The sequence below is a fragment of the Notolepis coatsorum genome (assembly GCF_963971535.1).
Source record: "Notolepis coatsorum genome assembly, chromosome: 18".
Classification (NCBI taxonomy): domain Eukaryota; kingdom Metazoa; phylum Chordata; class Actinopteri; order Aulopiformes; family Paralepididae; genus Notolepis; species Notolepis coatsorum.
The window spans coordinates 76149867-76166961 of NC_140182.1; the positions used below are offsets into that span (position 1 = coordinate 76149867).

The 17095-nt window shown below is 46.9% G+C and overlaps 1 protein-coding gene across 1 annotated transcript; it reads right to left on the minus strand.

The window, feature by feature from the left end:
- Positions 1-34: 34 nt before the first annotated feature.
- Positions 35-16515, minus strand: nudt7 (nudix (nucleoside diphosphate linked moiety X)-type motif 7). Its single transcript, XM_084334790.1, has 3 exons — positions 16304-16515; positions 8517-8675; positions 35-1647 (listed from the first exon to the last, which is right to left on the minus strand). The coding sequence occupies exons 1-3, from the start codon at positions 16457-16459 to the stop codon at positions 1297-1299; spliced, it is 666 nt and encodes a 221-aa protein (XP_084190916.1). The 5' UTR covers positions 16460-16515; the 3' UTR covers positions 35-1296.
- Positions 16516-17095: the final 580 nt, after the last annotated feature.

A 17095-nucleotide genomic window follows, 5' to 3' on the forward strand; every position in this document is an offset into this window, starting at 1 on the left:
ATGTACAACAGGCAGAGTGATTATAATGATACCATGGCTTTGGTTTGTGAAGCTTTGAATTGTGTTGAATGATGATGCCAATTATAAACTAATAATATTGTGTCTGTTTTTCTGACAGAATGATAGCCGGGACAGAACATTACATTTTTATTCAGAAAAAGCAACTCAAAATCGACATGCCGTCCTGCATTTGGATCATACGGATTTGGTCACCCTAGGCACAGATGCCGCTGGGATACACAAAAACATTACAGCAAGTTTATATGTAACGGAGCTGATATCGTCATCTTTCTGCGTTGTGTTTAACTTCGATGCCCCGAGGGAGTTTCGAACCCGGGTCTGGCACAACACGGGCGACAGCACAGACCGCTGTACCAAGAGGTGAATTCACACTTGGTAACGTGTCTGTGTCTTTTTAATGGGAGTGAGTTTAACTTGCAGTACTGCTACTCGCCACAGTCACTTCACAACACTTGAAGTCCATTGTGACTGCCTCGCGGTACCATCTGTTACATATATACGTTAGGATACACATTTATTTGTCTTTCCCAGTACTCCAGGGGGTTCTCCAACGCAAAGAAACACGTAATGAATTCCTATGTCGACACAATGTGAAGGGATAGGAAATGTCCATTGCGTTTCGTTGCCTCTTATACTTCAAATTGCGCACCAACCCCGAAGCCATTTCCTGAATCAGTGGCCGCGGAGCGAGGCTTCGGACGCCAATGCGCCATCACATACGTCACCGATACACGCCTCGATACACGCTCCACTTAAATATGCCTGGATTACTCGACAAGCATCGATGCCTCGCTTCAAATGACACATCACTACCCACGACGCCTATCGCAAAGAGTAGGGGGTTCCCTGACGTTCCTCCCAATCAGGTCTCTGACATTAAGGCCACCTAATCATCCCTTCCCCTTAATTGGCTGGTATCAACCCCTGTCTCCTGAGCCGTACAGCTATTGTGTAGTGTGATGTGCGCCGGGTGCCAGTATATGGCAGCCATTGAGACTGCGTAGCCCAAGGTTGGATGCTACCAGTGGTGGTGAAGGAGGCAATTTCCACCCTACATTGTAGGGAGCGCTTTGAGTGTCTAGAAAAGCGTTATATAAATGTAATGAATTATTATTATTAAATACATAATTTCCATATGCACACAAACAAACGTACATTCTTCTTTGAGTATTGTACAGTGGTTTTCAAGGATCTTCACAGTTAACAGTTAATCAACACTTGTATAATTAAGTATCGCTGCAAGCGCACAGACTGCAGGACAACTCTCTCCATCAGTCATAGTTTACTAATCCTCCTATCGAGACTGTGCTGGAAGAAGGACATCGGATCGTCGGAATCGAAAGCGACGCTGAACTCTGGCTTTTTCCCGAGAGCGAGGACAGACACCAGTATGGCCAGGACGGCGGTCAAACCCCATATGTGATAGCGGCTTCCCGAACCGGGGTCCAAGAAGTGGAAAGAGTGGAGCTGACCCGCCATTCCGAGGGGGGTGTAGGCCGCATGATCCTCCCCCCGCGTGAAGAAGTCCAGCGGCACGGTGAACACGGCGCTGACCTCCTCCGGGTTTGGACACGGGCTGAAAGCCTCCGGGATGAAGCCCACCACGGGGGTCACCAGCAGACCGGTCTGTTTATGGGGAGGGTAGAGGAGAGACGTGGTGAGAGGAGCAGACAGGCCAACATGAACTGAAGCACTGCTGCTGTACTGGAATACTTCTATTGTACACCTGGCGTCAGATAATAGCCTGGGACGTCTTCCATGTTTTATCAAATTACCGCCCTGTGGTTAATCCCCTCCCGGAAAAAAAGGTCCTATGTTCCCCCTTCCGAAAAAAGGTTGCATGTTCCCTTTGTTCCCCCTCCCGAAAAAAGGTAGGTCCTATGTTCCTCGTTGCCCCTACTGTTTAATTACAGATGAGTTGGTTGCAATCGATTATTGACAGATCTCTACTGTATTTTTTATTTCGTTAAATCAAAAAATTTGAAAAATACAGGATAATGTGTGTGTGTATATGATAGATTTACTATATTATATATATTAGTGCTGTCAATAGATTACATTTTTTTTGACTAATTACTCTCACAATTTTCTGTAATTAATCTAGATTCAAAATAGCATTTTTCTACTTAAGACCGAAGCTTGTAACAGATATTTACTTTAGTAAATTCATGGAATTAATGTAAAATCAACACAAAGAAAGTATATTTAGATTCAAAGACTATTTTAATTGCTTTATTTGAATACAGTTTCGTGTTAAAGTGCAGATTGGCTTAGAGGACGATAATGTCTTGTATGAACTACCAGTAATATAAATCATATTAACAAAAATGTGTTCCATCTTCATGTCCAATGATTTTCAAAAAGGTGCATGAGTCGATGCAAAAAAAGAACAAGCAAATATACTGCTGAAAGTTCAGAACGTTGAAGATTTTTCACTCCATAGAGATTAATCTAGATTAATTTATTTTAATGCTTTAAATCATTTAAATTAATCTCCAAAGTTAAAGCATTAACTTTGACAGCCCTATTATTTATATATATATATATATATGTAACGCGGGTGGTACTGCGAAGCGCAGTCACGATGGACTTCCGATGTTGTGAAGTGACTGGGGCGAGTAGCGGTGCTATGGGTTAAACTCACTCTCATCCTCAAAAGACACATAGACACTTTACAAAGCAGTGAGTTCACTTCTTGGTATAGAGGTCTGTGCTGTAGCCCGCGGTGCGGCAGACCACTGGTTCGAAACTCCCTCGGGCATTGAAGTTTAAGGTGACGATGTCACAACCGTTACATTGGTGCCGTGACCCGGATGCATAAAGATTTTGCCCAACCCACTTTCAGTTCCGCGTTCGGGATCCGCGATCTGATTGGCCACTGACGTTTCTCTCAGCGCCAATCGCGTTACGCCTAGATCACTGGTTAAGCTTGGCGACTCTTTCGAAGTCGCTCTCTTTCGAAGTTGGTTAAGGTTAGAGTTTGTCTTTAGAGCAGGGCGATAGACCACCAGCCCTGATTCCAAACTCTAACCTTAACCAACCAGTATATTGATGTGATGTCGGACTTGGATAATGCTAGCTAACGTTAGCTGTTAGAGGCAGAACTAGGCGTAACGCGATTGGCGCTGAGAGAAACGTCAGTGGCCAATCAGATCGAGGATCCCGAACACGGAACTGAAAGTGGGGTTGGGCAAAATCTTTACGCGACCCGGATGCCTTGGGTGGAGTGGAGTGAGTTTAACTCAGGGGTCTCAAACTCGCGGGCCAATTGCGGCCCGCTGGATGATATTTTGCGGCCCCTATATATTTTAAAAAAATATATAAAAAAATATATATATATATATATTTTTTTCTTTTTATGTTGTGGGACTTGAACAGCACTTTGTTCAACTTTGTCAGTGCTGTAAAGTTTAAACCTTTTTAAATCTTAGACAAACAAAACACTTTGCTTTCATGAAATATTGTAAGCAGTCATTTGAGGCTTTATAAAAGCAGAACAATGAACACAAATCTGTCAGTGCAGAGTCCGACCTCATCTTAAATAACAAACAGCATTGCTTGTTGTAGTTAACACATTCCCGCCCGAGCACGGAGATCTCCGTGTTTCGATTCCACCCGTTGTGGACAGAGGCACGGATATATCCGTGGGAAGTTGTTATTGCTTTTATTCCATTTTAATAACCTATTCAAGGTCGCAGAGCGGCACTGCAGATTTACCCTACTCTATGAATTCGACAAGGTGCAATACCGGCCAGATCCTCTTAGGGGCGCTATCGCGATAATGCAGTGTGCCCTGTGGCTGAACGGATCAGTATTTTTTTTTCTTTCAATGGAGATTTCAGTAGCAGGATTCTGGATGTGCAGCATGTAGCTTAGATTACGTTTCAGATCGCAGATTTCACCATGCAATAAGGGGATTTATCATCAGCCAATGGACATATCGATCTACCAGATGGCGATCGATAACGGGGAAATGCTTGGGGGGGATCAGCCCGGACCACGGTAAGATCTTTTTCACGTAAATTACAGCCCGATCGGGCATTGTTTTGATAGCCATCCAGGCTTTCGGCCTATGTGGCTAGTTATTGGTAATCAATAATAATAAACGACGTCCGCCGCCCCCCCCCCCCCCCCTTTCATGCATACATGCTTTGGGATCGTGTCGATCATATGCAGTTTGAGTTATTTCTGTAGCATCTGTAAAACGGAAATGCCATTGGATATAACGTTAGCAGCTATTAGCCCCTATAACTAGCCTTCCAGAAAATATACTAGTCCCAAATCCCGTATAACGCTTATATTCACGGCGCTATAAAATGAGAACCTATTAGGGATGGGAATCGAAAACCGGTTCCCGTTGGGAACCGGTTCCTAATTGGCCGATGCCTGGAACCGTGTGGCTCCTGTGACTTTCGATTCCCTTATCGCTGCCTACAGTTACGTTACGTTAGCATGTAGCCATGGCAGACTCCATTTGATTCCTTAAGGGCTCGAAATTGCCTGGGTTTTGGTATTATGCTCCCGAAATGCTCCCGCTGTTTGGCTACTTCTATGTGCAGTGAAAACTACTTGAATGCTTTAGAACAGTCATTGATTTAGTTTAGGGTGAGCTAAAATTAGCCGCGGAGCTATCGCTAGCTAACGTGAGCTAACGCTATTTAATCAAGCTCACAAAGAGAGATAAACAGCTGACAGCGGATAGTACAGGTACAAATACAATAAAACAGCGGGTGGGGACTGTTGTGTAAACCTTGTACTCTTTAGTTCACATATAATAAGAGCCGGATTGTTTGTTTACTAAGTCTCTACTAGTCTACTCTGAGTCCGTCAGACAGGAAGTACCATGGTGCAACATACAAATGTGTCCGTGTAGCAACACAAGCCAATACTTTAAAGGACAGGGGCCCGGGGAGGGAGCTCTCTCTCTCTGTGTGTGTGTGTGTGTGTGTGTGTGTGTGTGTGTGTGTGTGTGTGTGTGTGTGTGTGTGTGTGTGTGTGTGAGAGAGAGTGTGTGAGTGAGAGACAGAAGTCAGAGGAATAACAACCTGTTATTCAATAGATTAAATTCGTTTAAGAATAAAAAAATAAATACATTTTAAGAGAATCTCAAATACATTATTTTATTTAAGTGTAGGCTATAGTTAATGTTTTATTTTTTACAGTGTTTGTATTTTTCTGACATGGGGGCTCAACAATAAATGACAATCAGAAATGTCAAGTTGCATGTTGTTATTCTAACCAGCTTAGACCCCGACGCTCTGCATCTTCTGGCCGCCTCAGACCTACTCCTATCCGAGCTCCGGGAGGGTCATCAAAGAGAAGTCGCCTATTCTCAGTCCTTGCCCCACAATGGTGGAATGAACTACCCACCCCAGTTAGGACAGCCGAATCACGTCCAATCTTTCGCCGTCGACTAAAGACGCACTTCTTCAACCATTATCTGAATAAAAAAAAAATATATCTAACCCTAACTAACCGTACTGTCATGCACTTGTCCTAATAAACTAACCTACACTGTAGCACTCAACACTTTGATGAACATTGTTGCTCAGCTGATAGAGTTGTGCCCTTCCTGATGGCTTGTCGTACAGAACTTGTAAGTCGCTTTGGATAAAAGCGTCAGCTAAATGACTAAATGTAGTTCTGTTGCATTTCCAATTTATTTATTTAAATTATAAATTGATCAGGTATCGATAAGGGAATCGATAAAGAATCGAATCGATAAGCAGAATCGATAATGGAATCGTATCGATAAAATCCTATCAATTCCCATCCCTAGAACCTATTGATACATTTTTTTGAAGGGACGGTTTATGGACTCAATTGACAATAAGAATGGACAGATAGCAATACTATAAAGTATAGATTTAGCTGTACAAACAGCCCCACGTTTGTTTACATTCCACGGTCCTCTTGACATTAACACTTTGGCGACCAGAGTCCCGCGGCGATTTATAGTCCAGAGGACTGAGCTTTGTCAACAAACCGATGTACTTTCTAACAGCTATATATATACTTTATAGTATTGCTATCTGTCCATTCTCATTGTCACTTGAGTGCATAAACCGTGCCTTCATAGTGGCTTAAAGAAAATAAAAATCCATCGGTTGGTTGTCATTTTATAGCGCTGTGAATATAAGGTTTATCGCAGTTTTCGCCTCGTCTTTTTTCTGGGGAGCTAGATATGAGGCTAAAGGCTAGTCACGTTATATCAAACGCCATTTCTGTTGTATATATACGAACGAAATAAAACAAACTGCGTAGCATCCGGACTATTACAGAGCATCTATGGATGAAATGGGGGCGGCGGGGGACGCGATCAGTATTATTGATTAGCAATACAGTGTGCGTTCAAGTAGCCATTTTCACTGATCGATCACTTGCGTGTTACAACAATGTCCAATCCAGCTGTAATTTGGGGGAATAGTATCCTACCGTCAGCCCATGTGATCGCCGGCAGCATTTCGTCATTAGTCATCGGAATCTGGTAGATCGATATGTCCATTGGCTAATCATAAATCCCATTATTCCAGGCTGAAATATGCGATCGGTAACGTGATCAAAGATGGAGTATGTTCGGCTGGGATCGAGGCTCATATGAAACGCCCCAGACAGTAAAAAAAAAATTTCCCATTCGGCCTCAATGATACTGCAGTGGAGCGATGGTGCCCCTAAGAGGATCTGGCCGGTATTGCATGTCGCCGATTTAAATCTGGCGGGTAAATCTGCAGAGCCGATCGGGGACCTTGATCCGTTTATTAATATGGAATAAAACAATAACAACTTGCCACGAGTTAACTCGTGGCTCTGGTCCTCAACGGGTGGAATCGAAACACGAGTTAACTCTTGCTTGGGCGGCAAAGTGTTAATTAGACTCAGCCCAATGGCCCCGAATGTGTTAACAAAGAGAGGCAGAGTTGATTTAGCAAACATTTTTTAAAAGAAAAATCATATATATATGTATAATATTTGATGCGGCCCAGCCTCACCCAGACTCTACCTTCAGCGGCCCCCAGGTAAATTGAGTTTGAGACCCATGGTTTAACTCATTGGGCGCCAGCCATTAGCCTTATCCTTATAGCTAATGCGCCAGGTTTCCATAGCCTACTTTCACTGTGCGTCACTATGTTTGGAGAGCTATATCTATATTCTATATTATAGCTATGGAGACAATACTATGGTCATTTGACAGTGACTTTCTTCCATCGAACATGCAAAAAAGAGATAATTTTCATGTATATGTTTGCACATTATCCCGTGGTGAATATTGTATAGTTTAGGAGTGATCCGGGCTAATTCCTGAAAAACTGAGTTATAGGGCGCTACGTGAATTCTGCTATAAGCGTTGGCGTTTCTTGCCTGGACATGCTACTATTTCCAAATCAAATGTATATAATAGGTATTATGTTTCATCATGAATGCATGAAAGGGGGGGGTCGTTTTTTTATGCTTTGATCGCCAAGTAACGACATTCGTTTTGAACACCACACACGCTGATCAGCTGGATCGATATGAAAACATTGTAGGATCAAGATGGAATTGACGTCAGATAGTCCTTACCTTTGATCGGGGTTATTCCAAAAAGAATATTCCAATTGTCTGATCACGATTTCCAATATTGATGTCCATCTGGTCCCGGACATAATTTGGCACAACTTATGGATCGAGTGTGCTAGATGCATTTCGAAGTGGTCGGATGAAGCTATTTACTTGGCTCCATCTAAATTCTGTGCCCGGAGGGGTTTAAATGTAACACAGGGTCTGGAACAGGGTTTCGAAGGGTGGACGATACTGCCACCTAGCAGGATCTGGCCGGTACTGCACTGTTGGCGTCTCAGTATGGCTTTCAGCGGTAACATATAGGTCTGTGAGTGTAATATTGATATTAAAATCGGAAAAAAGGAAAAACGATCAAAAAACGTATTATGTGTTTGGTGCCCAACGGTTGTCTAGCAAACATGTAATAATACGTGGTTGGAGCAGGATGAGTTAAGGAGGGTGAGTTAAGGAGGGATGGTACCGCGAAGCGCAGTCACGATGGACTTCCGATGTTGTGAAGTGACTGGCGAGTAGCGGTGCTATGGGTTAAACTCACTCTCATCCTCAAAAGACACATAGACATGTTACAAAGCAGTGAGTTCACTTCTTGGTATAGAGGTCTGTGCTGTATCCCGCGGTGCGGCAGACCACGGGTTCGAAACTCCCTCGGGGCATCGAAGTTTAAGGTGACGATGTCACAACCGTTACTTAGCCTATAGCGCTGCCACACAACTCTGTCACTGGTGTTCTTTTAGGAATATAAATGTATAGGTTCATTGGAATTATGGCGTGTACTTGTCAACAGCAGGCAGACACCGTTTAAATAGGCCTTAGTTTCATTATTAAACATTTTAAAAAGTGAACCCATCATTTAATGTTGAAACAGTAGCCGGTACACAGTTATAAACCATTCACTTGCCTTCATTGTAAGCAGATTTCATTTGCGGAATACCCACCTTATTCATGACAGGGCACAGTCTGCAGACCACCTCTACCTGGTCTGCAGGTAGACCGATCTCCTCCTCTGCCTCCCTCAAGGCTGTGTGTACATCATTTCTATCCTTGGGGTCCCACTTCCCACCTGGGAAACACACTTCACCAGCATTGGTCCTCAGCTGCACCGAGACAGGAGAATGAGTCGAAAACATGTGATACAGATAGACAGTACTGCTACATCTATACATTTATGACATACCAGATCTACAAATACAGTACTGTTTGTGATACTGTACATTGGAGGTGGTTGGGTGGGTGGGGTGGGTACATGTAAAGCAGGCAAATGACGCCACAACAGTTAGCTTCTCTCTTGCTATACATGTTCCTTAAGGCGAGACACCCCAGGTGAATAGGCAAATGTACTTTTTTTGGTTTATTTTGAGATTGTTATATTTTGCTTCCTAAACATGTCTTCTATGAAACTAGTGACAATAAAAACGTCAATAACACACATTTAGTTGTTTATTTTACTTCATTTAGCCTTATTGCATCCATAAATGTGCACATATTTAATGGGGACGTGCCTAATTTGCATATATAAACATAAAATTCAGAAAACTTGCAATATATTTTTTCTTAGTTTATATGTACATAACAAACTGGGAAAGTTTCATAGTGATATCTATTCAAATATTTGTTTGCCTATTAGGGGGTACTACACTGTACTACACTGTTTGTTCTGTTCAGTTCAATAACATTATTATTATTATTATTCAGTTATCAGGCATGTGTTTAGGTTGTCTATTACTAATGGTTTGATTAGGTATTGTGTTTGTACATAGCTGTTTAAAAAAGAAATATGGCATTTTACAATACAGAACTTTGAAGGCGTTTTCCCAAAAATGAGTTTTTATGCGTTTTTCTTACACACTTGGGTATAAATCGATAGGTTATGTATATAACCTAGTTATATTAGTATTGGCTGAGCGTCCCGCTCTGAGCCTTATGAGATACCCCTTATCTCCTATGATACCTACTGTATCCCAACGAACAACTACATGCACCCACACCTGAATGGGGCCCCGCCCCTATGGAGGCGTAGCCTATATAACCATGACTCTGGTCACCAAACACTCTTCCTCGCCAAATCTCGTTCCAGGAAAAGATCCCTCAAGAGGGAACTCAGGGCCGCGCAGAGCGGGACGCTCAGCCAATACTAATATAACTAGGTTATATACATAACCTATCGTTATATATCGTATTTGCTTATCGTGTCCCGCTCTGAGCCTTATGAGATATGGGTTAGAGCGGACGCGAGACCCGACAGATGTACCCCCTGAGGACCCGTAAGCCCACATCAAGGGGTGCGGGGAGCCCTGTCACCCCATCCTCCCTAATGAAGGGGGGGCGCAGTCAACTCCACCTGAATGCGAACAAGAGGGAACCAGAACCCCTTGAACACACCGTACAGGCGGAACCACGTGTGACTCAACACACTGTGGCCCATACCCATACACTCCTGCTACCCTACCAAAGGACGGGAAGCAGAAAAGGCCACAGACCCCAGAACCGCCTGGGAGACAGAACCCCCGGTCATGTCCATGAGGTAAAACCTTACAAAGGGGCCCGGGGAGGATCACGAAGCTGCAGCACAGATGTCCTCCACCGAGGCCCCACCCAGGAGAGCGGCAGAAGCAGCCACCCCACGAGTGGAGTGCGCCCTGATGCCCCCAGGGGGATCCTGCCCAGCCAACGTGTAGCAGAGGGTAATGCCCTCGCACAACCAATGGGACAGGCGCTGCTTCGACAGTGCCTTACCAGCACGAGCCCCACCGTAACAGACAAAAAGCTGGTCGGTAACCCTGAAGTCCTGAGTACGGCTGAGGTAAATCCCCAAAGCACGGACTGGACATGACAGGTGAAGGCCCGCATCTAACTCACTAGTGTGAGGAGGAGGACGAAACGCCTGAACCACAATATCCCGGGAGCGGAAGGAACTCCGGATATTCTTAGGCACGAAAGCAGGATTAGGTCGCAGAGTGGCACCGCAATCGGTCCGAAAAGACAGGCACTCTGGACGTACCGAGAGAGCACAGAGCTCACCTACGCGTTTAGCGGAAGTGACAGCCAGTAGGAACGCGGTCTTGAAGGACAGCTGTCCCAACGGCGCCTGCTCGAGCGGCTCAAACGGGGCCAAGGACAACCGACCGCCAAGCAGGAAACGCTTCACAAGAGGGTGGCTGAACAAAACAGTCCCCTCAAAACCCTCATGATAGGAGGATATAGCTGCCGCATATACCCTCACCGTCGAAGCCGACAGTCTACCAAGAAGAGACTGGAGATAACTCAGAACAGCATCCAGGGGACAGGAGACTGGGTCCCAGCCCCCCCCCCCTTACACCACTCTTGGAACGCACGCCATCTGCCCGCGTAAACCGCGACAGCATGCGCACACCGGATGGTATCAACCACCGAGGGATCCATCCCCTCCAGACTCACCCTCCCACCAGCCACACCACCAGGCGTTGACCCAACACCGGAGGCTGGAAAAACAATCCGTTGCGCTGTGAGAGGGCCGTCGCTGACCACGGAATGACCCAAAAAGGAGCGACCAGAAGCTGGATTAAGACCGGGAACCACACTGACGTGCCCCGGTCCGGTGCGACCAGGATCACCGTCCTGCGCTCCCTCCGTATCCGCTCCAACAGCTGACTCAACAGCTGTACAGGAGGGAAGGCGTACAGAAGACCGGGCGGCCATGGAAAGGTCGAGAAGGCATCCACCCCCAAGGGGGGATGATCCGCTCGACTGAGCGAGAACCACAAGGGGCACTTGTGAGAGCGTCGGCACGCAAACAGATCCACGAGGCCTCCCCGAACCGATCCCACTATGTCGGGGTGGAGTTCCCACTCGTCGTGACGAAGACCGCCCCGAGACATTATATCCGCCCCCACATTCTCCGTACCAGGAACGTGGAGCGCCCTCAGACCACGCAGCCTGCGGGATGCCCATAGCCACAGATCGCGTGCCGCCCGGAGCAGGTGGGCGGAACGAGTCCCACCCTGCCTGTTGATATACGCCGCCGCCGTATTACTGTCCGTCCTGACCAAAACGTGTTCGCCTACCACCAGGTGGTCGAACCGTTTGAGGACCAGGAGGACCGCCTTCAACTCCAACACATTGATATGCAGGGTAGCCGGGCCAGCATGACCTGTCCAGCTGCCCCCCACTGCATGGGTCCGACACGTCCCTCCACAACCCGTGAGAGAGGCGTCGGTGAAGACCGTGACGTGTGAGCCCCTGCTGCCTATGGGGACCCCAATGGTGAGGATACCCAGCCTCCTCCAGTGGGCGAGATCTCCCCATATCGACAAAGGAACCGTCAACCGTTTCCCTTTGTCCCTCACCGGATCTATTCTCAAAGAGAGAAACCACCTCTGTATCCTCCTCATAAAGAGGAGGCCAAGAGGAACCACCGTGTGAGCAGCCGACATAATGCCCAGCAGACGCATCACCTGCAACGCCGTAACCGTCCCTCCCAGACGGAAACCCCCGAGCGCGTGACGGAGAACCCCCCGACGCTGCTCCGAGAGGGTTGCAATCATGGGCCTCGACCTCAATGTCAAGCCCAAGTACTCCACCTGTTGACTGGGAAGAGGGGTACTCTTCTTCCAATTCACAGCAAAACCCAGGCTGGTGAGGAATTCCACCACCAGCCGAGTATGAGACCTGGCAACCTCCTCTGAACGGCTGAGGAGTAGAATGTCGTCGAGATAGAATAGGACTCGTATCCCCCGACGACGTAAGGGCCCCAGAGCAGCCGCCACGCACTTGGTGAATGTGCGGGGAGCCAGAGAATAACCGAACGGCATCCTGTGGTACTCGTACACTACGCCCTGAAACAAGAACCGTAGGAACTTCCTGTGAGGAGGGAAAATGGGGATGTGAAAATACGCATCCTTCAGGTCTATGGAGGTGAACCAGTCCCCCCTCCTGACAGCAAGCAGAAGGCGTTGGACGGTCAACATCCTGAATGGTCTCGCTACAATCAACCGATTGAACGCGGACAGATCCAGTATAGGTCTGACCCCCCCCTGTTTTCTTGGGTACCAGAAAATAACGGGAGTAGACGCCTGACATTGCGTCCTCTCTCGGGACCACAACGACGGCCTGCTTCGCCAACAGAGATTGGATCTCGTCGGCCAGGGCTGTCACTGCGTCTGACCCTAACAATAGGGTCGGCACCAAACCCGAGAACGGAGGATGGGACTGGGCGAACTGCAAAACCAACCCCGCCTCTAACGTTCTCCCCATCCACTGATTCAGAGGGCATTCCCGTCGCCATATGTGAATATAATCCCACAGCGCCCCCGCCGTCAACTGACGCTGGGCCGCAAGGAACAGTAGATAGTTGGCCCGGTCCCCCCCGTTGTGCAAAGCACCCAAGGGGGGACCCCGACAGAAAGGGCCGGTTTGATACGGGAGGAGCTGTCATCAAACTTGTGGACACACACTCCCCCCCTGAACACCCCTCCAGCGCATGCTGAGGAGTTGTTCCGCAGCTAGACACGCAAGGCATGAGGACCCCATGGGCTCCTACACACCGAAGCCCTGCAGTGATATTGCTACCACTCAAATCACGCTCGCCTCTCCTTTGCAGACCACTGCCGGTTTGACGGGAGTGGGAGGCAACAGCGCGATACCCCGCCTGGCGAAGGCGAAGCCGGGGCAACCCCTGCTGAGCATTCAACAGAAGAGGCAACGAGTCCCCCTGCTGACCACTGGAGCTAGTGGCAGCTGTAACACCAGGTTCCTCCCTCCCACAACCTGTGGTGTAGGAACCACGCGATGGAACATTCTCACGGACAGACCCAGGCTCAGCCATCAACTGGGTGTCAGCCCCTGCCCCCATGAGAAGTGAAGAATGAGGCCGCATACGCTTCAATGAAGGTTCGCGGCCCGCAGCCAAAGGAGAACGATCAGAGCCCCGCTTCTGTGGGTAACAGAGAGAGGATTGAACGGGGAGCGGGCTGCTCGCGGCAAAATGACGACTGCTTGTTTTACCAAACTCGAATTCACCCAAAATGGCCGATCCCTCGGCCGCCAAGGCTGGCGGCCTCGCGATACCCTGTTGACTCTCCAACCAGGGCACAACTGGCGGGGGAAACATGGCCGCCTGTCGAGGATCTCGCCACAGTCGTTGACGAGACCGTGCTCCCACCTCTGGCTGCACAGCGTGAGGCGGTGTAGGACCCAGATCAACAACCGCCTGCGCCTCCACAGAACGCCCAAAAAGACTATCTGTGGAAAAAGGAGTCGTGAGGAGAGAAAACCTATCCTCTTCCCCAAGAGGAGACTGCTCCAACCAAACATGCCTAACAACCAAAGTCGATAGCATCCTAATCCTCCCCGCAGTTATAGCTTGCGACTGAGTCAAGATCTCCATAACACCACAAACATGAATCATGTTTACAATGCCGGTTGGACCCAAAGTCCTACTACCCGACGCCATTGTGGATAGGAAAGTAGCCAGCTGAGCCATAACACTGGCCGCCGCTAAATGCCATCCTGCAGCAGTATACCACTCATCCGTCCATACTGCCACCCTCCGAGCCGATATGCTATCAAGCATCGGCCGAGCGGAACGTCGTTCATCCCCGCCTGGGCACAGAAAAGAAGCTACCTGGCTGCTTAGCCAAGGTACCCCCGGCCTGCACCCCGTTGTTAGCCCCTCCACCCGTAAAAAAGGTAAATAGAGCTCAGCGAACCCCCCCACATCCACCACCGACTGACCTTCATCAATGAAGCTGGTAAGAGGAGGGAAAAGCGGTATCCCGCGGCGGGGATTATTAGACATTCCAGCGTCAACATCAGCGTTAGCAGAAGTAGCAGTAGCAGCATTAGCGTTAACAGCATGTTCCAGGATCGCCAGGACATCGTCCACTGCAGTGGAACGATCGCCAAGCCGCCCCGGCCCTGGTGCCGAAACATACTCCACAGCACGACCAACACCGACATTGATGCCTACTGACACAGACCTCACCTTTGTACAAGCCGAGCCGAGGAAACATCAGCACAGGTCTCATGTGTCGCCGAAACAAGCTCCGGAGAATCCAGGGAAAAACAATCCTCCAGTAAGCCTTCAACATTACGAATCTTTCTTAATCTTTTCATCCTGCTAGTTTACGTACGGTGCACACAGCCGATACGCTGGAACGAAAATAGAGGAAGAGTGTTTGGTGACCAGAGTCATGGTTATATAGGCTACGCCTCCATAGGGGTGGGGCCCCATTCAGGTGTGGGTGCATGTAGTTGTTCGTTGGGATACAGTAGGTATCATAGGAGATAAGGGGTATCTCATAAGGCTCAGAGCGGGACGCGATAAGCAAATACGATATATAACTACTATTCCATAGCACCGAAACTGGCCCCTGTAAATGTCCTAACCCAACCCCCTCCAATGTACAGTTTTTACGTCAAATGTATATACTCTCTTTTCTGGACTCTTTTTGTATCACAAACAGTAGGCCTACTGTATTTGCAAATCTGGTATGTCATAAATGTATAGATGTAGCAGTACTGTCTATCTGTATGTCATATATGTCCTGATGAATTGAAAATGGGGGACCCTGATGTAAACAAGACAAAAGTCTTTCTCTGGTCTGCATCCCCTTAACAATTGTGTGTATTGAGCTGTACTGTATTGTACCCATTCTGCAATCTGTTAATAAAGTTTTCAATCAATCAATCAAACCTACACACACCATACTTTCCACATTTCTTGCTATATATACCCTGCATCTTTCTAGAGGGTTTTGTTGATATATCATTCATAGCCTGATTTATAGTACATTTAGACCAAGAAACATGGCGAAAATTGATTTTTTTTTATGACTGTAGAGTAGACAGCATTTCCTGATTTATGGGATGATAAAAAGACATCCACAATCCCCCTTGTACAAAGTTCACTGTGTTGTGTCAACATAATGAAACAATTAATTAATGAAACGTCATATGCAAATGAGTGCATATTTAATGAGGTAATGCATATTTTGCATATATAGATCTCAGAAAACTTGCAATAATTTTTTTCTAAGTTGTTATGTATTGATATCTATTCAAATATTATTTTTGCCTATTCACCTGGGGTGTCTCCACCTGCGTAATTTTTTTCCGTAGCCTGTGTGTGCGAATACGCTCTCTGATTGGCTAGCCGCGTACAGCAAAGACCCTCTGATTGGTTTAGCGCCGAAGGGTCTCTTCCGCCTTGTACATATTATTCTCTGCTTCAAAGTGGTTATGCTTAGAGTTAGCGTTAGGCGGAAGAGACCCTTCGGCGCTAAACCAATCAGAGAGGGTATTCGCTGTATGCGGCTAGCCAATCAGAAACTGTCTTCGCACACATAGGCTATGGGAAAAAAATCACGCGTCTACTGCTACTGCACTCCCGCGTTACATGGAGCTCGTGAGGGGGTAAAATTAATGAATGTTGATTAGAGCCTTCAGCCTTGGCGTAAGTGCGGTTGTCGCTAACTTGGTGAACTTGTTGGTTAGCCGTAGATACAACCACTTACGAAAATGGGGGACCCTGATGGAAACAAGACAAACGTCTTTCTCAGGTCTGCATCCCCTTAACAATTGTATGTATTGAGCCGTACTGTATTGTACCCATTCTGCAATCTGTTAAATAAAGTTTTCATTCATACGTTAAGGCTCTAATCAACATTCATTCATTCCCCCCCCCCCCCCCCCCCCCCCCCCCGGAAGTGTTGCGGTGGTCTACAACCTTCAGGACGTTCACTCTGACCTCTTTGGAGCGTAGCGTCATCAGCACGTGCAGCTCTCCTTCTCTCACCAACAGCGGGACCAGGACTGACGCTTTAGGCAGGACAGGTAAATAGGAGAATTTGCTCCCGATTTCGTACCGTTTCAAAGCAGCAATAGTCTTTTCTTTCGTGTCCATGATACTGCAGGACAAATGAGGTGCAAAAACATGCCTAAAGGCTCACACTAAGTACTATCATGCCATAACCTCTCACACGGAAGAAGATTCTAATCATTTCACTTTTCTTTCCTGGCATGCGGAAGTAGTCGGCAGATCGCCCTCTTGTGGCTATATTGAAACGGTGCAAGGTAATGTATGAAAAATGTGTGAAATGAAAAAAAAACCTTACAGTCTTCTATCATGACATGCACTCTTCCTAATATACTCATATGTATACTACTATGCACTCAACACTCACACCCTCCCCGCCGTATGTATATTTCTCTCCCACCCACCCCTAATGTACAGTCCCCTCCCCATCATATGTATATACTCTGTCAGGATCTAGGGGTAACAGTACTGTATATTGGAATACCGTTTGTCACAAATGTATCAGTACTAAATACCTATATGTCCCTATGCCATAAATGTCATGTATGTTGTGTATGTCATAAATGTCTATATGAATTGAAAATGGGGGACCCTGATGGAAACAAGACAAACGTCTTTCTCAGGTCTGCATCCCCTTAACAATTGTATGTATTGAGCCTTACTGTATTGTACCCATTCTGCAATCTGTTAAATAAAGTTTTTCATTCATTCACCCAAGTTTCA